Below are 27,856 nucleotides of genomic sequence, written 5' to 3' on the forward strand. Positions count from 1 at the left end.
CAGGGAAAAAATTGACGTCAGCAAAAGGCCTTCAAATGCGCCATCTCACAAAAGAAAAAGGACCGGCTGCTGTATAAGGTCACAGCGTGTTGAAGCTACCGTCGGCTTTGACTGACAATGACATGAAGTACCTGCAACACAACTTTATGTCAATAACTGGAAGAGTGGACAGCCTTCCATGTAAGCTGTACATTGAGGATGAAAATCACACTTAGCCTCTCTGTGGTACTGCATAATATTCATTAAATATTAACACTTAGATCTCAGACTTAATCGTGTTTTTTGGGATAATATCCACTCCTAGAGGGTGGGCGATATTATCAGAGATATTATAAAGATCTGGAGCTTAGAAGATAAAAAGGCTACAAAAAGAACAACTTTCCTAATCTAAGATTATGCTTGAATAAAAAAAATGAACTGTTTGTGTGTAAAAACTACTATATATATCCAGCCAGCCGTGATATTAGAACCACCTGTATAACATTATGTAGATCCTTCCTGATCTAACCTGCCTGATGTCTGGTTCTGGGAAACTGGCAGAAGATAGTTTGGGTCCTGTAGGCTGTGGGGACGGGCCACTGTGGATGAGGATAGGGGGGCACACCGGCCTGCTGCCATGACAGGGTGTACTTAACTACAACATTTAGGTCAGTAGTTAAAGTAACATCCACAGGAATACCAGGACTTACTGTATGTCAGGATGTCTCATTGTGATAAAATGATCACTTTTAGCCGTCAATGGTTTTAATGTTTTTGGCCCATTTGTGTATTTGTAGTAGCAGACAAAGCCGCCAGTGTTTCAACCATAACAGGGTAATTTTCTTTTTGTTGGATGTCAAGCAGAAATGGCAGTTAAAGGCTTAGCAAGTTAAAAAAAAAACCTGCTTCCAATATTGCAAACACACCAGTATTTCCAAAATAAAGTACACTCTGACAAAAAAAAAATATTTAAACCATTTATTTGTTGTCACAGTCTCTGCTGCATTCCCTGCCAGTCAAACCACAGGCAACAAAAAATGCTGAAAAAGACTGAATGTAACATTTTTTTCCCCCAAAAGACTGATTAAACAATTAAACGTCAAAATAATCAATCATTAAGACAGAGAATCAAAGACATGATAGATTAAAGAGAAAATGGCACAGTTACAGATAATGGCCCTTATTTGTCAAGTGAAAGCACGACTCGTAGAACTTTTCCAGGAAACTTCTTTTAGCAAACAGCTGTCCGTATAAAAACTGTCATCCACACTGCTGTTAAAACATGAATCCTCCCTAAGAAGACAAACAAACATAGATGTCCGTTTTCTTTTTCCGTACTAAAGGCTGGACCAGTGAAGGTGTAGACAATTAAGTTAAATGCATCTGAAGCACTAGAGGGAGCTTGGCTCCAAAAACTTGGCAAAGACAGTGTAGCTGCACTTAGGCTTGTTTAAAACTGCCCTTCAAAAATACTTGTGTGAAAACACTTAATTCTGATCAAAGGTTAAACGAGACAGTGTGACCGCAGAAGCCGGTTTCTAATTTTGGATCTCGTTGCGTGTCGCTACTCTTTACTGCACAATGCTGTTTCAGTCACATCCAGATAAATGAAGGCCAGTATCTTAAAAGATAGGAGATAAAAATCAACAGCATCAATACTGTTCAGCCATCATTAATAGGGTCAGAGATGACCAGCCGGTGAAGGGGTGGCTTCCCTGCCCCCTGCCGGTGCCGTCATTGTACTGCTCCCAAATATACCCTGCTTCAACATACTGTCTATAAACATTATTGATAATGTTAGTCCTGAGTTCCTCATAAAGAACAGCTGCCTTCTCTTGGTATGGCCCTTCTGTGTGGCTGTAGTAGTGGAGCGCTCTGACTGCCAAGTAGTTGATGTTAATCCAGATAGGTCCTCTCCAGTAGGGGGCATCGTGTTCTGTATTTCGCTTCATGTACAGTGGATCGGACTTGGAGAGCGATCGCAGGCCGTAGGGTGTCCACAGCTTATTGGAGTCTCTCATATCCTGGAAAATATGCTCCAGCTTGGGTGAGTCGGGCTGGAGAATCTGCAGTAAGAACGGGAACAAGCTAACATAACCCAAAGCATTAACATGCTGCGCTTTGGGGGCCCTGCGGACAGAGCGAACGAGACGAGCTACGGGGAACTGATGACGAGGCTGCCCTGGAGGTACGTACACCTTCTCCCTCTGCAAGGATACATCCTCTGTGTGGTTGCCAAAGTCACTGAAAGCACGGTGTTGTTCTGACCAGTGGAGCTCACTGAGCAGGTTGTTGTCACTGAGCACTTTGTGTGAGAGCTGGTAGTCCTCATGGGGCTCGCCCAGAAGCTGAGCTACTTTAGCCATGATGCCTGAGGACAACGCCATCCAGCAGTGCAAGTCAACGTGACGCTCATCTGCTGAGGGGTGTGAGGCCCGTGGGTAGTCATCCAGCCCAGAGGTCAAGGTCTTGGGATTGAGAAACAGATTGGTGTCCTTGTCGCGTCCACGCCAGCGGTAAGAATTGGGTAGGGGCCCCGTCTGTGTGGTGTTGTACCATTCATACCAGGTTTTGAGCCTGGGGAAGAGCCGTCGGAGGAAATGCAAGGTTGGCTGAAATGCTGCCTTGTCTGGATTGGATGAGAGTTGTTCAATAAGCTCCTGAAGCGCTAAGAAAAGCGTAGGGGGGTTGGCGTTCTCGTTTCGTTGAACAATAAATTCAGATGGGACTTTGCTGCGAGCCTCATCTCCAAGAATCTGCTCACGGGGGATCCAGCCCTCCATATTCATCAGGTCTATCCAGTGGGCAATGACCTCCCTCGTCACCTGGGGATCCCACTTACTCAACAGCAGCTGGTGAAAGCCCTCATCCCAAAGGAATCCTCTGGGAAAGAATGAGCGTGATGGAACAGCGGTGAATAAAGCACCTTCGGGATAAAGGAGAGGGTATTCATTGTAGACCGACTGTACTACCGACTGCCCAAAGAAGTAGCCCATTCCGCCCAGCATGTTGCTGAGTGCTGCCTTGCCGAATTTAATATACGCTTGGCTAAAACCTTTCTTCTCAAGGCCAAAAGCTTTCTCAAACTTTGCATCAAACTCCGCTTTCCTCTTCTCCAGCTCCTGAGTCATGATGGAGCCCACCAGCTGGTTGGGGCGATCGTGAAAGCTTCCAGATTCAAACAGAACCTCAATCTGGAAAGGTGTCTGAACAGTCACCTGGTACACCACAAAGTCGCTTTCCTTCCTCTGGTCAGGTTTCTGCTGGTTTTGGTGGTGAGGGGGTTTGTAGGTATCTACACCGATGTAATGCTTCTTCTCGCCGGACGGAGGGCTATACACAAACCTGCGGTTCAGACTGTACTTCACAATGTCAGTCAGCTTCTCCAGACCAGGAGACACAGTCTGAAGGTAGTTGTAGCTGAAAAAGACAGAAAACTAGCATTGACTGCCGTGTAGTACCAAATCAGTTGAATAAACACAAAACCTTACAGTGTATTTTGTATTCAGCTACAACTATTAAGCAACCTTAACTGAACTTAGCACACTGTAGCTTAACTTCTGATATCTCCTGCTGTAGTAATGACTCAGAGTTTGAACAGAAGGTCACAATAAAACTTCATCATGCCCCTTCCCACAGCTAATCACTGGAACAGTTCATATACAATTCTTATCATTTCTATCCGTGCATACTGTACCTTGCTATTTTGCTATGCTGGTCTTCTCTGGCCCTCTTCAAAGTGCAAAATACTCCTCCTCCCTGTAAATGCTGCTAGCAGAAAGCTAGCATACTCCTCGTCCATTCAATAAGAAGCAACAACAGTTTTTTCCTGCTGTGAACAACACCTTCACTGCACTAATATCATCTGTTGTTTCAGCAGTACATTAGTTTTTTTCTTTTATTTTTGTACTGGTTGTAAAATGTTTTGTACATATTCCTCTAAAATAAATGTCCCAATGTTGAGAAAACCTGTATCATCAAGTCTGAAAATCTTCATCTGCTGACATCTAGTGGTTAGATTTCTTTTTTAGGTACTCTAGTAATAATTAGGATGACTCTAAATCACACCACAAAACACCATCCAAGACGGTGCAACATAATTAAAATGTTATGGCTCATTCAAGTCATGATTCTCTACTAGAAATTCATTTGTGTTTGCTGACTTAGGACTCCTGCCTACTACACGAGTGGATGTTTTCACCGTTCTATCAAGGTTTACCTTAAATCACTGACTGCTAATTGGAATTTTTGGCAGCTGTACTACATTTATTAAAGTTTAGACCACTGTTGTTTGATGCATATCCTTAACCCTGATAATTCTGAGCAGCCTCTTAAAAGTATGTTCTCTCCAACTTCTTTGCCTTTGTATTTAGTGTACTATTTTTCCTATTCACGTTTGGACTCATACACTCACGTGGCGTATTTAGCACTGGACAGCTCCCCAGTGACAGGCTTTCGGAAGGTGATCTTAAAGTTTCCAAGCTCCTCTGAGAAACCGGTGATGGACGCGAGGCGATTCCTCTCCTCTACGTGAGCCTGCAGCGAGCCCTGCGCGTCTGCTGCTGCGTAAAACATCAGGGAGATGACTGGTGCCTGGGGGGCGGAGCTCTGGTGGTTGAAGAACAACATACAAATCACCAGTGGAAGAACATAAATACATTTAAAATATATAAACTTAGATGGCAGAATATTATCAGCTGCTTTTGATCGTGTGAGATAACAGCTGCGGCGGTGCAAAGTTATTACTCACATGCTGTTTGGCTGTGACCCTCCACGTCCAGTCTCCTCCATGATCCCCTCCCATCCTCTTAACAAACTCGGTGGTCAGCGTGAAATCGTTGTCTCGGATTTCTTGGACGCCAAAGGTGAGGCCATCGTGCATGAGCCAGCCGTAGCCTTGAAGGCGATCGCCCTGCTCACAAGTGTGCCTGAGATTCATGTCCAAGTCAGAAAACTGACGCATCCACATCATGCCTGACAAGAGTTATACATAAACGGAAAAGAAAAATTCAGTTAAAAGCAATAAACTTGTACAAATTATGCTCAGGATTATGTGGCAATCTGCAAATAGTACCTCAAAATGTACCGTAAGTAGTCCTGTCAACTAATTATCAATAATATTAAGTGCAGTCAAAGTGTTCTTAATTTTGGGAAGCACTCAAAATTTTATCCAAATATGGAGGATTAGGTTTTATAAAATAAAAGATGAATTACATATTTACATTACATTAAATATTAAAGAGAAATTCCACGTATTCTACCAGCGTGCCCTTGTTGTGATTGACAGAAAAGCTACAAAAAAAAGAAAAAGATTCTTCTTCAGTCTTTGTTTTTTTAATAAAATTTTACAGTTAAATATATTTTTTTACTTTATATGTTTGTTTCATTTCAACCAAGGATGCTGAGTAGGTAAGTGGAGCTTCAAGGCACAGCTAAACTCTCCTGTTTAAAACCATTGAAACAAACTCATCGAAGATGGGTACACAGTGGTCGTAAAGGGCTGGACGTGATCATCAATATTACTCAGCTAAGCTGTGGTGTTTAAATGATGCTCAGTTGACTCTAATGATCCCAGTGTGTCAAGAAAATATCCCCCATGCCCTTACACCGCCGTCAGCCTGAACCGTTGAGTGCATGCTGCTTACGCCACGTTCTGATCCTAAAACGTTTATCCAATCTTCCGATGTCCAATTTTGGTGAACGTGTCGAAATTGTAGCCTCAATTTCCTGTTCTTAATTAACAGGAGTGATCATCTGCAATCTTCTGCTATCTGTCTGCCTCAAGGTTCAATGTGCTGTACGTTCAGAGATGCTCTTCTGCATACTTTGGTTGTAACGAGTGATTATTTGAGTTTCAATCACCTTTCTTCCTCATTTACCAGCTGAACTTCAGCAGGTCAACCTTTAGCATGTCTCCATACCTAAATGTGTTAAGCTGCTGTGATGTGATTGGCTGATATTTGTGTTAATGAGCACTCGAACACGTGCAACTAATGAAATGGCCAGCATATTCATAGACACTTGTTTTTCTGAGATGTAGTAAGTTGAAGCTACATTTGTAACCTATGGCAGTTTGTGGGGTTTGAAAGGTTAAAAAAATGATTTTTCACAGTCTCAAAAGTCTTTCACCAGAGTTGAACGAACAATAAAATCACAAAGACAAACGTGTTTTTCTAACATGTCATTTTGGGAAACAAGCAAGTGGCCACATTGCTATATTGTTTCCATTTAGATATTCATTATTAAATATTCCGATGTTTAAAATACAATAAGTCGCTGTTTTTCATTAAAACATTTAATGACACAAGTGTTTAGCCTTAGCCTGACTCTAAATGTGTGATCATACCTGTCACAATAGACCTGGGACTCCTTGTTTTCATCCCAAAGTAGACCTGAGGCCTGTATGACCCCCAGAACCTCTCTGGGGAAACCTTGGCATCGGTGCTATTGGCATCCAGGACGTGAGGAGACGGATGCAGAGTCACCACCCTTTTAGCCAGGCTGGATCTCATGTAGATGGCATAAAAGAACCAGATGAGGCTGAATATGCAGAGACCAATTGAGATGTTAATGAACATTTTCCCAATATTGACTTTCTTTTTCTTGTCCTTGCGGTGAAATGCAGAGGGCTTCTCATCTTTCCGTGGAGGTGGAGCAGCTTCACCCGTCACCACCCTCTTCCTCTGCCTGCCCATCCTACCCTACAGAAGCTAGGAAAAAGACAACAAAGAAAGAGTTAAGATTTATCATGCTGATTATCATCATTGATAAATATTATGGGATAAATAAATCAATTTCAAAGTTCCAAGCCTGGACACTTCAGGAAGGGTATCCAGTGTAAAATCATGGGCAAATCAAGCATACGGATCATCAAAAATAAGACTACCATACCGGATCAGTCAAGGCCAGGATTATCAATGACAGGCTTCGATGCTATTGTCCAGCAACAGGGTGCCAGTGGCCACAGCTGTCATAAATGACTGATAGATGAAGAGAAGGAAGGTTGAAGTATTATGTGAGCAGGAAGCATCACGTCAAGTGCTTTGGAGACAAAGAGAGCCAAGGCTGAGACGATTAGGACGTGTGCAGAGGAGGGATAGTGGATGCTGAATATGGAGCTGCCAAGCAGGGGGAGAAGTGGAAGACCACAGAGAAGGTTCGTGGATGTCTATGATAGGGTGCAGACAGAGGCAGCTGATCTGTGTTGGAGACCCCGAGATGAGAAGAAATTGTAGTCTTGCAATATAGCAAGTATAAAAAGCTCTAACTCTATGATGAAATCAGACCGAGGAGGCAGGACTCATGACGGGGACTAAAGCATATAACCCGGAAATATCCGGGGAAACATTCATCCAGTAAAATGCATCCCTATTAAACTTGTCAGTCCTGAAGGAACTGTGCAGGTTCACGTAGTCTCGAGCATAAAAACGCGGTCTAGCTTGATAACCTTGCACTGTGTACAGGAGCCGGAAATGTCGACTTTATAAAGCATTTTTATAAATGTATCCCATTCACACGCAGAGGTCTCGATTTCAGCAGCCATTTCCCGACACCTGTTTAAAACGGTGAACTAGTTCCTCGCCCCTACACCCCGGCAATGCAACGTCGCCTGCAGGTTGCACGCTACTCGCTAGTTGCCTCAATGCTAACGTGAGTTGGTAGGACTAACAGCTGTCTGTCGCAGTATATTTTGGCCTTAGTTAGCCTGCAGGCGATTAAATTCGGATTCATTTATCATTTCTAGCTACATGTTCATTGAGCAAACCATCACCGACCTGTCCAAACACCAGAGTCTCAGCCGATCATTATCCGTACTTGGCTAAGCTTGCTAGCCACTTCCTGGTTACTGCTCGCTTCCACTGACGTGTCTATGTTCTCCCTACCGCACGCCAATGATGTCATCCAATGATTTACCGCTTGCCCCTAAAAAAATAAAATAATAATAATATTTATAATTAGAATAAATGTAAAACTAACGCTTAGAAGGCGTTTTCATTTAAGCGTTAAAAATGAGAGTTTAATAAACCACTGCATACAAGCAAATATAGATTTTACTAAACAAAAAGTAGTAGGATTTTAACCGTGAACTGTATATGGTATATTTTATATACCGCGAATTAATTTAACGCACATTTATCTCAACCGGTTTATTTATACTGTAGGAATAGTAAAGCTATGCTAGGTTAAACCAGAGCCACATATGTCCTTAAAGGGCCAGAGTCTTGGTTACAGGTTTTAATAAAAGATTTTAATAAACGCTGATTAAATCAGTGTGTGTTAAATGAGTGGACCCCGTGATTCAGTAGCTTGTAGAACAACCTTGTAGCAGCAGTAACTTGAATTGTTTTCAGCTTAACTTTAGCAGCAAATCATTTTTGGAGGATTTTTCTTACTCTGCTTTACTTCGTTAAGGTTTGCAGGCATTTCTTTATGCACAGAAAGGTCTTGTCATAGTATTTTTCAGTCAGGTTGAGGTCTGGACTCTGACTGGATTCTTGGCTGGTTGTAGATTTGCTGCCGTGTTTGACATTATTGTCCTGTTCCATGAAGTTAATTTGAACCAAGCTGTAGTTTTGGGACAGAATATTTTGGTATACAGAGGAGTTCATGATCAACTCAGTGACTGAAATGGTAAATGCCCTGTATTTGTATAGCGCTTTACTAGTCCCTAAGGACCCCAAAGCGCTTTACACAACCAGTCATCCACCCATTCACACACTGAAACAGTGACTGAAAGGTACCACGGCCCCGTGGCTGCAAAACAAGCACAAATCATGACTCTCCCACCAACGTGCTTGACAGTTGGCATGAGATTTTTCTACCAAGTTGCCGTGTTAGGTTTTCACCAAATGTGGTGCTGTGCTTCATGGCAGGACATCTCCACTTTGATCTCCTCTGTGCAAAGGACATTGTTCCAGAAGTCCTGTGGTTTCTTCAGATAAAGTTTGCAAATCTATCCGGTGCTGCCATGTTCTTTTTAAGAAAGAGACTTGTGTGACCTGGTGGCGAATTTCCTGGAATGTCTACTCTCAGTAACTGTCTTAAATGTTTTCCACTGGTGAATTATTTTTCCCCAGACTTAAGAATTATGAATTCAAATTGTTTGGAAATGGCATTATAAATCTTCCCAGACTGATGGCAGCAACAGGTGCTTTTCGGTGATCTTTGATGTTTTTAATCCTGTAAACTCACCTGAATGTACCAGATCACAATTGCTGATTATCAGTTTATTCCACAAAAATAAACACAATTAAGGATGTACTAGTTTTTGTAAAATAATTAGAAGATGCATTATGTTGTGTATTGTTCATCTGAGCTTTAAGTAATTTAAGTAAAAGATTGTCATTTCCTTTTCACGTGACTGTATATTTCTGGTTTTCCAACCTTACTTATCCACCTGCGCTGCTCGCATGAATGACAAAATACAGAAACTTCAATTTGTTACTTTTTTTTAATGAATGAAATATATTTATTATAACTTTGGTCAACATGTAAAACTGTAAGACAGGGGCAGAAAAAGTCTCAATGACCGTTTTCCAAGAAAAGCTGGGGTTGTCTTTACACATGCATTAAACTTAATCCATTAAAGACAATTACCAGACGCCGCCGTCTAGAGCGTCTCTGCACACCGAAGGCTACCCTGTCCAGAATCAACTGCTGACCACGTGGCTGTAAATACACGAGTTAACTGCAAGCAGAGTGCTCAAAATATTGCTCATTTATTTATTTTGAAATCACATTAACCCCAATTTATCTTCATTTTCAGAAATGGCTTCTGAAGTGTATTTGCCCTGATGCAAGTTTCAGATAAACACCCAAATAGTGCCCAAAACACCTTTTGCTTTCACTGGTGCTTTACGAAAGTAAACATTTGGCTTCAAAGCCCAAAATTCAAGGAGGAGGAAAAAAAAAAAGTCATCACTGTTCATAAAACATTAATGAACAACTTAAACAAGAGGTACGAAACATGGCATCCTCGAAATAAGGACAGAAGCTGAAGAGTTTTAGATCCTTTCTGCTCAGCTAAATTACTAAGTGCTCGCTGGATACGGTATGCTCTGTCCCTCTGAGTGCGCGTTTCCATTTATAGCACATTATGTGAATGAAAACAAAATAAAAAATAAAGACACGGTAACAGGTGAAATTAAGCAAGAGACAAAAGCAATTAATCTCCCACGTAACCCAGCCTGTCCCCCTGTAGCTCTGCAGCTCTGACTTGTGTTATTCTTGACAAACAGGTACAAAGACTGAGGCAAAAGTGTCACATGAACCCTCAGAGAATATTCATCACAAAAAGGTCAAAAGAAAAAAAAAAAAGAAAGCAGTGACGAACAAGATGATGGGATCTGAACCCAGGCCGCTCTTTTCGGTTTACTTCCACCAAACGTCAACAAACGCTGGTTTTAACTGATGACATTATAAACATTACCAGGAGAGGAACAAGGAAACATTAGACCGCAGGCATGTCCGGTTTCAGGGAAACATGCTGGAGCAGAAACAGGGTGTAAGAACCAGTAGACACCCCCTCCTCTTCCTGCTGCCGCTGATGCCCCCTCTTCCTCCTGTAGATTAGGTCTTGATCATCCCTCCATCTCCTTCGCTGACAAAACGCTTCCGCCCTCTAGTGGAGAAAGTCAAGACAGAGAAATGTTTTAGTGTTGGTAGGCAGCTCACAGACTCACAGATAAAGACATGGCACGTTTCACATTTTCTCACTGAGAACAAAACAACAGCAAATCGTCTGCTGTCCAAAAAGCGCAGTGCAATCAAGAAATCACCGGGCCTTTACTGAAAATGTAACAGTGTATGTGTGGCTCGTTTTTAAAGATTTGCATCTTGAGCTGGAGCAAGATCAGGAAGCCAGAAAATACTGACAGATGTGTATTTAAGCAATAATAGCCGTGTTTAGAAAATGAAAAGGAGGTCATCCCATCCAGTGTGGACAACCTGTAACATCAGAGCATGAAAATGTGCGATACGTGTTCTTTGGAAGCTGTAGTTTGTCCTCCAACTGACAGCCAGTGCTGTTTGACGGGTTTAAAGGTATGTTCTAGTCCATCCTTAACACGTGGAAGACGTTGCATGAGCACACGAGTCTGCTGTTGGAACTGTGAGTGACGTCACTCTACGAGTTAAAAGCACTTAGAAGTAGAAAAGGACGCTGGTGTAAATGAGGCTTGAAGTGAGAGAGCAATTTGAGTGCTTAAATAAGAGTAGAAAAGCACTATATAAGTACCAGCTCATTTAAAGGGACTTATGTTTGATTGTTTTGTTTTGGCATGGATAAATGTGGAATTACACCTTCACTTCACGCCTTTATTGTCAACAGGGACAAGATGTATTATTTTCCAGATTCTTTCTGAAACTCTCAGTGGAACGGACCTGAAATCATTAGACAATAAACCCCGATTCACCTGGAGGGACAGGCATCCCTCAGCTGTTTGGTGATGACAGACTCCTGATAGCACAGGTCCACAAAAGTCTCCATGATAGAGTGGGCATGTGGCACATCTAGGCTGATTTCAGGCAGCTCATCATAGACGCGCTGGAAACCCTGCAGGAGAAAAAAAAAATGTATAAGTAGTAATACGAAAGTGATACAGTGCATAAAATGGTAGAAAATAAAAGGAGACTAACCCTGTTCATCTGATCAACAGTGATGAGGCCCGTTTTCCAGAAGGACTGCAGGAGCTTCATCATCATACTAGTGGCAGTGTCACCTTTAGACTCCAGCACCATCACTACAGCCTGGAAAATGAATTCAGAAACTGAATTTAAAATCTTTCTCCTCACATACAAGGTCTCGAATAATCAGATCCCATCTTATCTTGAAGACCTCACAGTACCGTATCACTTCAATACAGCACTTCACTCTCAGACTGCTACCTTGCTTGTGGCTCCCAGGATATTTAATAGTAGAACGGGAGAAAGAGCCTTCAGCTTTCAGGAACAGGCTCCCAGTTTGGAAATGGGAAACAGACACCCTGTTTACTTTTAAGATTAAGCTTAAATCTTTTCTTTTTGATAAAGAGTATAAAGAATACAGCTAGGGCTGTAGCAGGTGACCCCGAATCCTCCCTTAGTTATGCTTCAACAGATCTAAGCTGCTGAAGGCTTCCCATGATGCACTTGGCGTTTCTTTTTCCACTCTCCTTTTCATTCTCTCTGTGTTTATACACTACTCTGTCTTTAATCATAATTTATTATTATTAATCTCTGGTTCTCTTCCACAGTGTGTCTTTGGACCCGTCTCCCTGCTTCACCCCCAACTGGTCTTGCCAGAAGTTGCTTCCTTTTAAAAGGGAGTTTTTTTCCTCCCACTTTCACCACATGCGTGCTTATACAGGTTCATCTGCTTGTTGGGGTTTCTCTGTATTGTTGAAGAGTCTTTTTTTAACAATATAAAGCACTTTTAGGAAACTGCTGTTGTGATTTGACAGCATATAAATAAAACTGAAGTGAAATAGACGCACAATACTGAGAAACACGCACCAAGTATCATCATCCGATCAATGAATCGAAGTAAGAGAATCGAGGCCAGTAATCATCAACATTCTCTGAGCTGAACATTTTACAGCATTGTAAAGTGTTTCAGCCTACAGCCTACAGCCGAGGCAACTGTTAGACTAACATGAGACAGGACAAGGGGGGGTGAAACTGCCACGACTGTGCTCTCCTCAGTTGTGCCCTTTGCAGACCTTGGACTGTGTGAAAAAATCCGTTTTTGAAGTCTGCATGCCCGAAAAGTAAAACTGGCTCTACTGCAATTAGCTGCATAACATTGTGCAAATCTTAGCAGGAACCCACAAGGTCACACAAGGAAGCAGAATTATCACCGCTGCCATACGTGCACTAAGCGTGCATCTGTTTGCACTCGGTCTAATATGGAACAGAAAAACTTGCCATCCAAAATTGAGCTTGTCAACTGTGTGCACGTTTGAAATTTGGTAACCAGTAATCTGTTTATACTTACACAAGGACACATTTTGGTTTGACTGATTTGAAGTGAGCTTAGCGAATACATGTACTGCAAATAAGAGACAATCACTGCCAAACACACAGTGTCCTTGGCAGAAAGCAGAAATGACTGTCACCGATCAGTTTCTTTTTTTCTTCCCAGTGTTGCTCTTCAGTTTACTTGACTCGACACCAGAGACAGAAAACACTTTAAAAAAAAAAAAAAAGGCTCAGTTTACAGATTTTAATTCCTATTCTGTTATGTGTGAAGAACAAGTAGAAAAAAAATAAACCTTCTACTTTGTTTGACCTCACTTGACTTGAACAAATAAAAAGCTGTGGATACCTCGTAGACCAGCTCATGGTGGAAATGAGGCACTTCCAGGTCCCGGAGACAGTGCTCCGCCTCCGACACGTCTCCTGATATCAGATACTCTTTGAGCAGAAGATTCATCTGAAACAAACAAACAGCCACGTTAGCAGTGTGTGGCAACGTTATCAAACACAGCAGAAGACTGAACTGATGCATTGCTGCCGCATCAGTTGAGCTGCAGGTCAAACACTCATCAAGACTAACTAACCCACGTTTAATTCAGAGTAGGTATAAAAGAGTAAAGAGCCATGCATACAGTGTTCTACACTGAATTATCCCAGTGCTTACTCTCACCATGTTTATGTACAATAAACACGGTGAGAGTATACAGAAATGTAAGTAAATCTTTTTCTGTTAGGAGCTCCAGTATGAAAACATGTCTCCTGGCATCAATGCACAGAAAATCCACAAGCAGGAAAAAGGCTAACTAGAGCCCTGTACCTTCATTTAAAAAACACCCACTCATGATGGGAGACTCTGGCCAATCACAGATTGTTTTAGACCAGCTCAGGTGAGCAATTTAAGGGAGTGTAAAGAACAACAAAAAGAAACGTTCAAATCCAACGTAGAGCCAGAAATCATACATGTGAAGCACATCAAGGCACATGATGGTGGGAGGAGATCAGAAGAGAGGAGAGAACGAGCTGCACAAGGAAGGCTTGCTATCAAATTGCTCCTTTTCTTTTTTTCTTCTTTTTTTACTGCCAAATTACAGAATCTGCAACTAACCAGACAACATTTAAAGCCTATGAAATATTTTCATCTAGCCATTACTCCAGGAATAACCCAACCTTCATCTGGGAAATAAAATCTATCATGAAATGTTTAACGTTCCCGACAGAAAGAAAAACATTTCTTTGTTTGCACTTCTGCTTGAATTTTCAGTCTCCGCTCTGTTTTTATAGCAGGTTTGGTTATGTCACTCTCACTGCAGATCTGCACGTACATCAGGAAGCATGGTTTTACTTCAACCTATTTATGGAACGATTAGTCATTCGATTAGAGCGCGTGATTGATCCAAGATGCTCAAAACACTGAGCATGACCAACACTTCTGAGTCAACTTTGGATCCAATTCAGCGACGGGTCTGAAAACTACCGAGGCTGACACACCGCTCTCACTCGCACTCTTTTAAATGTTGCACAACTTCCAGTTTGGGTTTGTTTTCCTCAAGTGGAACTCCCACATTGTCCACACCCACATTCACACGGCAACAAAATCCCAGATTACTGAAGAGTGATTGTAAACAAAAACAAACCAGAGAAACAAAAGACCGAGTAGCAGAGCCCATCAGCACAAGCACACGCAGATGATTACTTATTATGATTACTTATTAAGCCATTTTCAATAAAAAATAAGTTTAAAAAAGTAAATTGTGATTGAAGTGCAGACTTTCAACTTTAATTCAAGGGGTTTAACAAGAGTTTTGTGTTAACTGTCTAACAATTACAGCCATTTTTATACACAGCCCTCCATTTTCAGAGGCTTAAACATAATTGGACAAACTAACAATTTTAAACATAAAGACTGTTTTCATATTTGGATGAAAAATCCTTTGCACTGCATTTGACTGCCTAAAGTCTGGAAGCCAAATGCTGCGTCTCCTCCCTTGAGATGCTCTGCCTTCAGTCGCTGCGTGTTTGTGGGTTTTTCTGCCTTCAGTTTTGTCTTTACCAACTAAAAATCACGCTCTACTGGGTTGAGATCAGGTGACTGACTTGGCGCCTGAGTATATCATTTCTTTGCCTCCATAAAATCTAGAGTTGCTTTTGCAGGGCTTTGGCTCATTATCTACTTGCGCTGTGAAGCGTCGTCCAATCGGTTTTGCAGAATTTAGCTGAATCTGAACAGAGAGCATAGCCCCGTCCACTTCAGTCCATCCTGCTACTTCTATCAGCAGCCACATCATCAATAAACCCTAGTGGGCCGGCTGCATACGCACCTGTGCCGTAATGCTGCCTCCACGATGATCATCATGTATGTTTTGGATTATGAGTCGTTTCTCTTCTCTAAGCGCACTTTATCATCATCAGTCCAAATCATTCCCCCCCAAAGTGTTAATTTGCCCTTCTTGTTCTTGAGTGAAACTCACGGAAACCATGGAAACAATTAACCTCCACTTTAGTTGCCTTCTTTTGGTGTTGTTGAGAATGCAGCAGATTGTTGATCTGGTCACTCCTAAAGTTTTTGTTCTCTCCAACTGGTTTTATTTTAGTTTTTCAGCCTAATGATACACTGCCTCTACCGCAGTGAGATCTCCTCGAGCCTCATATTTAAAATTAAAGTGCCAAGCTATAAAACAGAAATGTAACATTTTCAGTTAACTTCTGATGTGATGATCTCCAGATGGATCAGCTGCCATTAAATAAGAGAATAGGCCTCACCTGGCCATGAAATTGCTCATCAGTCAGCTAAATTAATTTGGAGCTTCTGGAAAAAAGCAGGTCATTGTGCATAAAAATACTGGTGATCACAGACACAGCTATGGTATCAATTTCAAAATCCTATGTATCAAATTCAGTAGATTTTCATAAAACTTTACCTCTGACCCCTGATCCTTAGGTCAAGGTCACTAAGATCCAAACTTGTCCCAAGATTTTAAGTAGATGAACCTACGGTATCATTTTAAAACTCCTACATCGCATCGCTCTCACGTTGTTGCATTTACGAACGTACGTGTCCATTGCCCCTGCCCACCTGGCAGGGTGACAACAATACCCCATTTTTAAGCAATTAACAAGGTCCTTTTTTTAAACCCCATAATTTAAAAGGAGGGAAACATATGGACTTAAGTGTACATGAAGTTGCACGGTACACTCTGCACTAATCCTCTGTCCTCCATCCTCCGGCCTGCGACCTAGAAACCAATTTCAGTACGCCACGTTAAAGCGTGTCTCAGTTCATAATGTGCATCACACGAGCAGAGGAGAGAGAAGGCTTGTTGTGTCAAATCCTGTCTCCTTGTGTCTTTCCCTCGCCTCCTCACACCTTTAGAGGGAGGGATCAAGACACAAGGAGAGGAATCGATTGAGACCGTCTTAATTTTAATCATTTATTTATCATGTTATTGCAGGACACTCTGGGTTTTTTAAATCTATGCATATGTTGACGCTTATAAGGTGATTTAAATTAAATCCTGTTTATATTCTCACACACTGTTTATTGTATTGATTTGGCAGAAAGAGACTCTACTGTGAGAGTGTGTTTGTTTATGTCTGCCCCTCCCATGCCTTTTTTTTTCTTTTTTAAATTCTCACTTCTCAGGGGGGAAAAAAATCTTTGCTGACACAGCAGCTAGACTGTGGCGCTCTACCCAGCATGCACCGTTTTCGCCCTGTTTACATTACATAATGTAATACACACTTGGAACTCCGATGTGAGGGATTCACTATGATATCACAAGCGAGTGACTTATCAGTTTCTGAACGGGGTGAGGCTTACCTCTTTGATGAGATGTTTGACAGGTCTCAGACCTCCACCGACACCCCACACGTTGTCCAGGCGAACCATCTCCCTCTTCATGGACAGCAGCACAGCAGCGCGGTCTAAAGCCACTCTAAAGAAAAGGATCACAGTTAGGTGGAGGGGAAGGGTGGCAGGGGCACAATACAGCCTTTCTTACAACGCGTTGAACTGCAGCTTTCACCTGGCATGCTCACAGTCCACTTTGCCCTTATAGCAGTCCAGGAATGACATGGGGAGGACGTGGTCTGCGATGGCTCTGGCTATAAACTGGCCTAACATCTGCAAGGAACAGGAGGAAAGATTAAGCGAACCAAGTGAAGCCACATAACAAACATACCCGACTAACATTTGTTTTATTATTTAGTTTTAACTCTTAAATGTATTAGGCCTCTGCACTGCTGAAGGTGGCGATCTAGTATGCAACATTTTGCTGCCTCGTAATAGAAGAAAGATACAAAGAGCATGTGTAATATTTGAAGAGGATTTGTGTGCACCTTTGGCATAAAAAGGGGTTTACACTTAACCATGGTTGAACCCTCTCCACCCTCTGAAGCACACAGTTATATTTGGTAGCATATCTGTGAGTGTTTCTTCCCATCATGCATCAGCTCTACCTGCGGGGCATCCGGTGTGTCCAGGATGAGGTCCGGGAGCTCTTTAAGCATCTTGTCGAAAGCTCGCCCCATCTCACTTTGCGACAGCATCTTCCCCGACAGATCAGACAGCAGGCGGGAGGTCAGTTCTCTGTGGCTCGCCTTGCCTTCGAGGGACAGGGACACAGCCAGAGAGGAGAACTCGTACTTGTGCTGGCCCAAATTGAGCTCCTTCAACAGCATCTGATAGGGTTTGGAGGGAGAACTGCATTTAGTTTTTACAGTTTAAGCATTTTTAAAAATGACCCCAAAACACAAACACATTATGCTTTTCAGAAGCGAGAGACACAACCCGAAGCCTAATCAGGCCCAGACAATCAAAGCACAGTGCGAGTGCCTTCGTGTGCTTGGCACCCGTGCATAGGGTGAGCACAGCCCAATACACCTGTTGTTAAAAGCTCCACATTACTTCAGTCATCCAGCTTTGTTCTTTAAACCTGCTCACTCTTGGTCAGCATGCACAGACTTCAAAAGCTTTATTATAATTACTTACCTGAACCTCTTTTGTGTCCCCGTGCTCAAAGTACTCCTGTACAATCGGGTTCACCATTTTCTCAAGTTCCTTCTCGTCTATCTCGGGCACGACCGTCTCGTAGACCGTGTCCCCCTGTGTAAAAAATACACACACGCGGCGTCAGTCAGAAACAAGCACGCACAGCAGAGCGGATGCACGTTCATTGTTGAATTTCTCATCAGCTTTGTTTCAGGATTATATGAAGTATTTTCAACAATTCTAAAATACACAGTTCAACTTACAGTACTGTGCAAAAGTCTTGAGCCACCCCTCATTTCTTTATACTTTGCTAGGAAAATAGGTGCAGTGGTTTGAAACATGCAAACATTCTGTACAGGGTAAAACAGTCAATAACAGAGTTTGTATAATTCTAATGAGCTTAAGACTCAAACGGACACCTTTATTCTTCTGAGACAGGCTTCACTGTAATTTCTTTAAGTAGTCTTCAGGAACAGTTCCCAAGATCCTGGAAGGACATTCAAAGCTCTTCTTTGGATGCCGGCTGCCTTTTTTTTTTTTTAACCCCGTTCTCCTGGATGCTTTCCAGATGTTACTGAATGTGCCATGTTTTACTGATGGCTTTATACACTCACTGTTGTGCCTCTCTCCTGACCTCCTCTGTACATAGTGGCATTGATTTGAACTAAAAGTTTTAAGTTTGGATTCATCACTCCATAAGACCTGTTAAAACTGATTTTAAAACTGATTTTCAGCCCATTTCTTGTGTAATGTCATATTCCTCAGTCTTCTTCAGAATGGCGTCTTGAGAGTTACCCTTCCAATGAGACCATTTCTGATGTCATAGGTGTCAGGCTTTCAGATACTTTCATCTGCTGTAGATATTTTAAGTTTTAAGCCTAATAGCTCTTAGGAAATGACCTTATTGGTCCAAAAATAATTTTTTATGACAGTCAACCTGTTAACTTTAGTGTTCTTATAGATTGAACTCAAGAAATGGGAACACACTGTGTGGACTTGTAGCAACAAAATGCTGGAATTGTTTTTTGTCTGTTATGTGTAGACAACACTGGTTCATCCTCGAATTAGGCGGCCTTTTTATGCTTGAATGAGTCGTAGTTCAGTGTTAAGTAGCTTAAAGAAAATTCTTTTAAAATACAAAGAAACGAGGGGTGACTCGAGGCTTTTGCACTGTACTGTATGAGCTAATTTCGTATAACTGCGTGATATATAAGATATTTTTCACTGGAATTTTCACGAGAGCATCCATATTCATTCTTGAGGTGCTTTTCTTTCCGTTATTAAAGCTCTGAACATCCACCAGATCCCCAGAGAGCTGTGCAAGACTCATACTGAGTTTGTGTTTCTCCCCAAAGAAACCAGAAGTTGTTACCTTTGAAAGTCTCACAACCATTTTGACCTTTCAGTTCATCTATTGAAAACTTTTCCTTTTTGGGCATACCAAAAACTCCACAGAAGATGTGTAAACATAACACTGACTGAAAACGGGCTACCGGTGAGCTTTAACCTAAACTTCTGTCCCAACACTTGTATTTACGAATTCCAAGGATATGAGTAAACTAACGTTCAGCTGAGGTTTTGAACAACCTGGAGCACAAATGATAATCTCAGTGCAGGCTAACATATACATTTCTACAAGTCCTCTTAATTATTTGAGTTATTTTAAGGAAAAACCACCTCCTAAAAATAATTAGTCAAAGAAGAGGAAAGAGGCATTCCAGCGTGTTACAGTTCCCATTTCTAGGCAGCTCCTTTATCAGGTGATCTGTGCAGTCTGATTCAAAGTCCACAGTCTGCACATGTCTCGTCTATTTTTCTGTACCACTCTGTCCCAGTTCCCTTTTAACAGTCAACATCTTTACGCCACCTTCGTGCTCCAGTCAAGGCTGAAATCACACCGGCTTTTCTGAGCCATTTCCAAACAGTTATCAGCATTTTACAGACAGGAGCGCCGTTCCCAGCCTGCATTCAGTCGCAAGTGCAGCAAGAGACAAACAAACTCGGCCTTTGGCGTCACATGGATGATAACGGGGTTAAAGATTGCAAATAGTGTTGACTGCAATGGGACGGAGCCATCTGGATTTAAGAAACATGCTAGCAGACCAATTTTTTTAACGGGTTTCAAACAAAGCTTGTTACGATTTTTGATATGAAAACAGTCTTGTATTTCCCAGGAAATCCTACTGTCAACATTTCCGGTGTTTCTGCGTAGCATGGGAGATGGATTACAATGCATCTCATCAGCAGTTCAGAATCAGAACGTGGACATAAAGAGATAAAGGGTACCATCCAATGCACTGACTGCTGGAAGGAAAAAAAACACAAACAAAAGCCCCCTGACTGCTGGATGCCAGCATTTGAAAGCAAAGGACTTACAGATATAAAACAAACCTGCTTGCAGATAATCTGAAGTGTTAAAAGACAAACCCCCCAGCGGCCTCACCTGATAAGATTCATCATAGTTGGGGTCGTGTATGTCGGGCTCCTCATCTTCGTAAACCATCCCAGCAGCTCCCCAAACTCCTTTACCACCTGCCCCACCTGAACACGAAGAGTCAGCATTAACAGTCAGCAGTATAAGTCATGATGCTCAGGATGCATTGCTTCAAACGTAACTGCACTGCTACTATAATGCCATATGCTTGCATTGCATTGAGTAGGTGACGGCTACACACTATTCAAAAGGTGCCAAATCAATTAGAGCGGTGAAAGCACCAGATGCAGCAATGCAGTTTTGGACAGATTCAGAAAGAAGGTACATCGCTAATAACCCTTTTCCATCAGTATCTACTCGGCACGACTCAACGTGGTTTTTAGGGTTTCACCTGGTACCGAGTAGTTTTTAAGTACGTACTCGGGTGGGATTCCAAACAATTCGAGGCGATCTGAAAAAGTGATGTCATTTTTGAAACAGAGCATCGAGGGGAATTGGCTGCACAGAAACAACACTGTGGTCCTCGAGTCTGACAAAATGCCACAGAGTGAGGAGCAGGTATGCAATCGCCTCAATGTCCGCCTTTGTTGTAGCGTTCGTGTTGCAAACAAATGATGTCACTGGACGTTCTGTTGTGTTGCTATAACAGCCCCTTGAGTCGCGTTGAGCCGATCCAAGTAGAAACTAATGGAAAAAAGGGCTGAAAATTGCAGCGGACTGCAAATTATACCTTTTTTTGGCAGGCCTCTGCCTTTGCCCGTCCTGGATTTCCGGTCATTGGTGTTGACTTTGCCTTTCGGGCTGTGCGGGTCACCACCCGCCACTTCTCCCGACTCCGAGAAAGACTCGCTGGTGGAGTTGCGAGACGAGGATTTGCGCAGGCGACGCTTGGCTTTAGCTTTCAGACGAGCCTCGTGGAGCGCCTTTTCCTGGGGCGTCCAGTTGCCGTTCACCTCAGCCTCATTTAGAGAGTCGTCGTCGTCGCTGTACGGATGGTTAGCCTCCGCCACGGTGCCACCAGGAGCAAACCTCCCTGCAGTGAGAGGAGTGGATTTGTTCGTTAATGAACTGGTCTACACTGTGACAAACAACCTTATAAAAGTACACAGAATGGCCACAAGTATACAGACAATAAATATAAAGTTTTTTATAGCACGTCTTTGTCCTGTCTCCATCCCCTAACCCCAACCGGTCGCTGCAGATGGCTGCCCTTCCCTGAGGCTGGTTCTGCTGGAGGTTTCTTCCTGTTCAAAGGGAGTTTTCTGATTGGTAGATGGATCATCTACCAACTTCGCCTTTAAAAATAGTTTTTCACAGTGGAAAACTTTAAATATTATTTGAGCGACTTTAAAAAACATCAACACTCTCAAGTGTTCCCAGTTTTGCCCTTTGTGACGACTGCAAAAAAAGAAAAACAAAGGACACACTGACAAGAACGGAAGCCACAGTAAAAGGTAAACATTAAACTACTATTTAGTAACAACACACGAGTCTAAAAATAATCCAGCACTAGTTTTCTGAACAATAACACAGACGACTCAAATCACCTACAGCAGCGGACTGATTTCTGAGGTAAGCAACTTTCATAAAAACTGCTCCTGTCTGAGTAAAACACAAAAAAATAAATACAATTTAAAAAGTGAGTTTAAAAAGGTACAGCTCTGTTACTAAAGCCAAGTTTAGCTGCAAGCCTGAACAGTTAATGGTGACTGTATTTCCCGTGGATGTTTACAAAGCCAAGACTCACTCTGGCAAGACGACATGGCAACATTTAACCTATCGGTGTTGTGCAAGAAGTCTCGCTTTGTGACTTTTTCTGCATAAGAACAGCTGCACGACTATAGCAAAATAGTTCATACCGAAGGTTTACGGGCCAACTTCCAGTCTTAATTTTTCTTGCATTTGCAAACAATCAAGTGCACCCTTCAGCTAATACACTGGCTTTCTGTCCACCTGTGTGTGTCAGGGCAGTGTTTTGCACAGCAAACCAAAGGTCACATAACAGGCAAAACATTATTCAGGAAGTCTGCAGTGCAAACTCACTCGCATGCATAGCTTTTTGACACTCACCAGCAATATCAGAAGACATAAGGTGGATTGAGTCGGTATTTTAATACGCTTCTATGGGTGTATGGAGAAAAAAAAGGGAACATAAATTAACCGAAAGTTAGCTTCTTGCAAGCGTGGTGAAACAAACAACAAACCAACAAGTGTGACTGGAGCTGTGATGCAGGCATGGAGGGAGGAGGGAGCGAGCAAAGGAGAGCACATGCTGTAGAAATGCTGACGCCAGTTTTTTTTTTTTGTTTTTTTTAACTCCTCTATGTTCTCGCGGTCTGTGGGGCGCAGCTAGAGTGGACTTGACTACATATGGCATGGCTGGGTCCATGAATGATCACATGACAGCACTGTAGGAGTGAGGGAAAGCAGCAGGAGGAATGCCTGAGGGTGAAATTCATACTCAGCACCCTAATGCATGGCTCCAAAAGGAAGTTTGTGGAGTTATAGCCATACAGGTTATAAGGACAAGCTGAAAACACACACAGGGCGTCCCAGCAACAGATAAGTATCCAAAAAAAAGGAGAACCAACTGTAACTTGTGGTTTCCTGCTTTTCTTTTTTCTTTTTAAATGACATTACAACAAAACAACACATCTGCAGAGTTCACAGTAAAGTTAATAACAAAGAAAAGGAAGGAGGAACCATCCTGATTTAACCTGTTGAAGTAAAAGTAGCACCACACCCTGGCCTTCCAAAACCTGTAAACAACCGACCACGTGTCACCTCCTCCTCCTTTGGTTCCTCCTCCTCCCTCCTCAGCACAGGCCACAAGGGCCTGTCCGGGCAGTAAATTAGGAACTACCCAATGGCAAAGTGCCAAACACACAACTGACCAACTGGAAAGGAGCAGAAAAATGAGAAGGCACAGAGGAAAAAAAAAAAAAAAAGCAGTTTGCAAAGACAAGAGTTGCATAAGAAAATGTAAGCAAATCCAACCAAGCCTGCTAACTTTTAGACTCTACAAAGACCACATGGCTGTCTTCTTAAAACAGGCCTGAGTGTCACCGTCGCAGTCCTGTAAAACTGCAACAACAAATCGCACTCTAGCCTTTAACACTAACACTGCACACCTACTAGAGCACCCAATGGAAACCTCCCCCTCCCACCCACTTAACACACATACAGATATAGGCAGACGCAGGCCAGCGCAGGACCTCTGCCCTGCATGACATATGGGAGCTAGTCGCTGGCAGAGAACATGATCGGCCCAGTTCAGCTTTAAGTATCTGCACGACCGAGGCGTGCATAAATGAGAAGAAGGTCAGTGGAGCAGAGTTTTCACATTACTCCAAAGGGACGCACCTAGTTTATCAAAGCTGTAAATATAGTACATGTGCTGCCCAAGTATAAAGTTAGATGTATGCAAGTACAGCAAGTTCTTTTTAGTCAAAGCACAAAGTCTGCACGTCTTATGACGTAGTCAAAGCCATTGATGTGTAGATGACGGATATATTTAACATGTTCACTCTCAAAGAAAGCTTCAGCTGACACACCCTACCCTCTAACAAATACTCACACTCAGGTGTAGTCTGCACATACAAGGGCTTCACAAAAGGTAAATATGTACGGCACAAACTACTAATCTCAGTTTCAGAGGGTTAAAATCAAGAGTAGCTGTAAATATATAGACATCTTTCTACATTAACTCAAGCAAATGTGAGTGGGATGTCCTTTGGGGCCAAATAAGCATCTGCACCATGATAAAAGAGGGGGTAGGGTGTGGATGTCTTTGAGGTTTAACTGTCATTTCAGTTTAATGAAAAGAAACTCCGACAGAATTTTTCCTTAAAAACATGCGCCAGGCACTTAGCCTAAACTTGGATGGTGATTTGTGCTTAAATATACAACTGCAGCGGGCTCACAAGCAGGCCACACGTGCAACAACAAAAAAAAGACAGAAAAAAAAAAAAAAGAAAGTGCTCGGTCCTTGTTTTTTTTTATGTTGGAAACGTTTGCTGGTTGCAGAACAACAACGACAATGATAAAGTGCTCACAAAAGATTAGAGCTACTCTGATAAACAGTCGAGAGGCTGATGGCTCGTTTTGTTATCATCAGCCAATCACTCGTGTGTTGTCAAGCACGGGCGGTTTGCTCAGCTTACGAACTAAAGGGCCTGATGGTGTGTGCAAACATGTTTTTCACAAATGTGAAGAGGTAACAAAAGAAGAGCAGCCACAAAGAGGTCCAACGTGATGTTTATGGCCACGATGCCCTTAATGCACATATATACACATGCTCTCTCTCTGAAGAGATCACAGACCTGCTCCCACACTGTGGGGAAACATCCTGCTCACAGGGGCAGTGTCTAATTTTTAGACCAAGTTTTTTTATAGAAGCCCTTTTAAATCCGTGCCAAATGACCATAAAGAGGAGGATAAATGCAAACGCTGCGCTGCCATTAGTCGATTGTGTTGGTGTAATAAGAATAAAAGCTGCAAGAAGCTCCAAAACTATTTCCAGGGTCAAATACTTTTGCACTTGACACAGTTTTGAAAGTGAGGAGAGGCTTGTTCTGTTGCAGAAGTTCCCATTTAAACCCAGTAGATGGGATGTTCTGGCAGTGCAAAGCCATCACTTCAGCCACTAATAACTCATCTTATTACACCTTAATTAACACCTAACAGCAGCACCTTGTTGCAGAACTGACAGAAACGGCCTAAAGGTCTGATCATCTGGGCGGATTAATACGACTTTACACCCACTGCTGTGTGAGCTCAGACTGATCCACGACCTAACGAGGAGCCGTTCTTCTTGTTTTCCAAGCCAGACAATAGACTCTTTGACGGTGTCTGTCGCAACCTCATCAATGAGGTTTGACCTTCAAGGAAGTTAATGCAGAAATACCCATCCGTGCACACATGCTCTCACTACTATGACATACCAATAATGCACCATGTGGGGTGTCACATATACATACATATATGTATATACATATACACACACACACACACACACACACATACAGTCTGCACAGACAACCTTGGGACAGGCAGCTGCAGGGCGTTTTCAGGCAAACAAACCAATGGAAGATTATGGTAAGTGTGATCCATACAACCTTGGCGCTAATAATGCATTTCTTATGTAACACTTAAATGCACTGCAACGCAGAGCTTATGTAAGGTTTCGCTGTTGGCTCGTATTCTGGAGTGGGCTGTACATTTCCACATCACCGTCGAAACCATGTGGGTCATGTTACCATAAAACAATAACAACAACAACAACAACAACAAAAACAACAAATAGAGCGCAATGATCATCAAAACCATCGCTCATATAACCCAAGAACGCAAAAAACAAACAAGCAACCTCGGTTTCGTTTCTATCTATGATCAAACACGGTGATATCTTCCGCAAACCCGGATCTCAACATATGACTTGGTGCAGGATATTGAGGTTTAATGCCACCTGCACAGCTTTTAAAACACGCAGGGTGACATGGTGCCACGCGCACGCACAGACGGAGGAATCGTGTCTGTCAGCTTAAACACAAACTCCCTTCTTTGTTCGTTTTTGTGTGTGCGCGCTTCCTTGGCATCGAAGATGGACTATAAGAAAAAGTCTCAACGACGACTCGCAAAAGCGGAAGTAAGCACGATCTCGTCCAATCAAAAGCGCGAAAGGGTTAAATGTAAAAGCAGACCAACAGCAAGCTTACAAAAGAAAAAAAAACAGTAAAAATACAAATGGGGTTTGGTGCGAGTCGAAAACGCAAATCTGCGCTACAGTGCACAGATTTATTTGTAATCTTTTGCACCCACCACCGCCTCCCTGTGTGTGCGTGTCTGGTTTTTTAAACGGAGCACATGGTAGTGGGAGCATGGCTGGCGTTGCAGACAGTCCCATGCGAGGAGGGACAATGGATCGAGCGAGGAGGCCCTATCTGTGTGGTTGCTTCTCCAAGGCTTCGCATCGAGGTTGGACCCACTCACCGTCGGCCTGAGGAGCGGTGTCCATGTCGGTCGCCATGGCGCTCTCTCTCTTCAAATGCTCGATTAAAAACCCCTGGCGGTGCACTCCTCCTCCCGTCGAGCTGCCGTTAGCTGCAAGAGGGCCCCCACTAAAATAAAATAATAAAAATAAATAAATAACAGTCCTGCAGGTCAAACCTCTGCACAGCAGCCTCGTTTACTGCGAGTTTTACGGGCAAGAGAGACGCTGGAGTGTCTTTTTCGTGCTTAGCTTAGAGAGGAGTAAAAAAAAGATGAGTAAAAATGAGTGAAGGCGCGAGATGGAGGAGTTCAGTCCTCTTGTCCGCGTGCACAGCTGGGGTGTAAAGTTAAAAAAAAAACAATCACGCTGTGGGGGGAAGGAAGCGGGTGAACTAGTTGAAGAGCATTTCATCAAACAGCCTGGAAGATAAACAAAGTCTGTTTTTAACTTTGCAGGAGCGACGCGAGAGGAGTCACGTGTCGAAAACGCGGACGGGGAGTGGTCAGCGCAGGGGGTGGGTGCTAATCCCTAGCGACCAATCACAGAGCAGCAAACGTCTGCACGTCTCCAACGGAAAATACCCAAACAGTGCTGTTTTTTGATATCGATCCGATACCAAGTAAATACAGGGCCAGAACTGCTGATACCGATACTGATAGCGATATTTTTAACCCGTAAAGGCAGCGTGAGAGCAGTGTCACTCTGAAAATTCACACATTTTAATGACAACTAAATCACTACGACTTTTACTTTCCACAATAATTTGTTAAGACAGCAAGAACTCACCTTTCTGCCTTTCTTTTTTTGTGTATTTTTGATTTCCAAAAAATAATTTGTTTAACACAGATCAGTGGACCACATGCTGAACTCAGAGGATAGAAACAAAGTAACAATCCTACTACGCTGGTAGCTCTGAAATTCCAGTGTTGGTATCGATACTAACATATTTGTATTGTTCCGCCCACTTCTATTCAACAGGATTACCGCCCAGCAGAGTTTCATCAGAATGGTTAGAGAGGTTACGTCAGGGTTTTTTTTATGCATGAATGATCGGTTTTGTTTTAATTATTATACTTTTGAATTTTACTAGTGTTACAATTAATACTTTTATTTATATTTGTTGATTTTGAGGCTTTATGCAGCCCTGGTCTGTATCTGATTACATGCAAGTTGCTCTGTGACTCCTTACTGTACATTGATCAACTTGCTATAAATAGATAAAACGTGATAATCCACATTTAAACACCTTTTTATGTCATCTGAAATCTCACCGCTAGGTGGCGTTAAAGTATGTTTGATCACATGGGCCCGTAGTATTTGTCACTGTCACACTATTCTTTCACTGTAATGGCCTGCCTGTTTACTCACTGGCTTAGCCAAATGTTGGATCACGGTGCACATTTTCTTCATTTTCTTTCCCCCCACGGTGATAGTGGGTCCACCTCCACGTGTCGTTGAATGTGGGTGGTACACACTGATACCATCATGCCATCGATGAACCGGTTTATCC

At 42.5% G+C, this 27,856-nt stretch overlaps 2 protein-coding genes across 4 annotated transcripts; both read right to left on the reverse strand.

Moving 5' to 3' along the window:
• Positions 1-942: 942 nt before the first annotated feature.
• Positions 943-7,895, reverse strand: mogs (mannosyl-oligosaccharide glucosidase). 2 transcript variants are annotated; one of them, XM_026171183.2, is made up of 5 exons: positions 7,755-7,895; positions 6,326-6,689; positions 4,730-4,953; positions 4,394-4,587; positions 943-3,399 (listed from the first exon to the last, which is right to left on the reverse strand). In XM_026171183.2, exons 2-5 carry the CDS (start codon positions 6,672-6,674, stop codon positions 1,632-1,634), a joined length of 2,535 nt encoding a protein of 844 aa, XP_026026968.2. In that variant the 5' UTR covers positions 6,675-6,689; positions 7,755-7,895; the 3' UTR covers positions 943-1,631. The 2 variants fall into 2 exon arrangements, with proteins under 2 accessions (XP_026026968.2, XP_026026969.2); XM_026171184.2 differs by lacking the exon at positions 7,755-7,895 and adding an exon at positions 6,871-6,890.
• A 1,516-nt stretch (positions 7,896-9,411) lies between these two features.
• Positions 9,412-26,822, reverse strand: pdcd4a (programmed cell death 4a). Of its 2 annotated transcripts, none has more exons than XM_026171185.2 (11): positions 26,346-26,822; positions 21,085-21,387; positions 20,364-20,461; positions 17,921-18,034; positions 17,389-17,610; positions 16,956-17,053; positions 16,751-16,865; positions 13,283-13,390; positions 11,617-11,727; positions 11,394-11,533; positions 9,412-10,600 (listed from the first exon to the last, which is right to left on the reverse strand). In XM_026171185.2, exons 1-11 carry the CDS (start codon positions 26,380-26,382, stop codon positions 10,549-10,551), a joined length of 1,398 nt encoding a protein of 465 aa, XP_026026970.1. In that variant the 5' UTR covers positions 26,383-26,822; the 3' UTR covers positions 9,412-10,548. The 2 variants fall into 2 exon arrangements, with proteins under 2 accessions (XP_026026970.1, XP_026026971.1); XM_026171186.2 differs by lacking the exon at positions 26,346-26,822 and adding an exon at positions 22,425-22,592.
• Between the last annotated feature and the right edge of the window lie 1,034 nt (positions 26,823-27,856).

The sequence above is a fragment of the Astatotilapia calliptera genome, chromosome 6, assembly GCF_964374335.1.
Source record: "Astatotilapia calliptera chromosome 6, fAstCal68.1, whole genome shotgun sequence".
NCBI classification, from domain to species: domain Eukaryota; kingdom Metazoa; phylum Chordata; class Actinopteri; order Cichliformes; family Cichlidae; genus Astatotilapia; species Astatotilapia calliptera.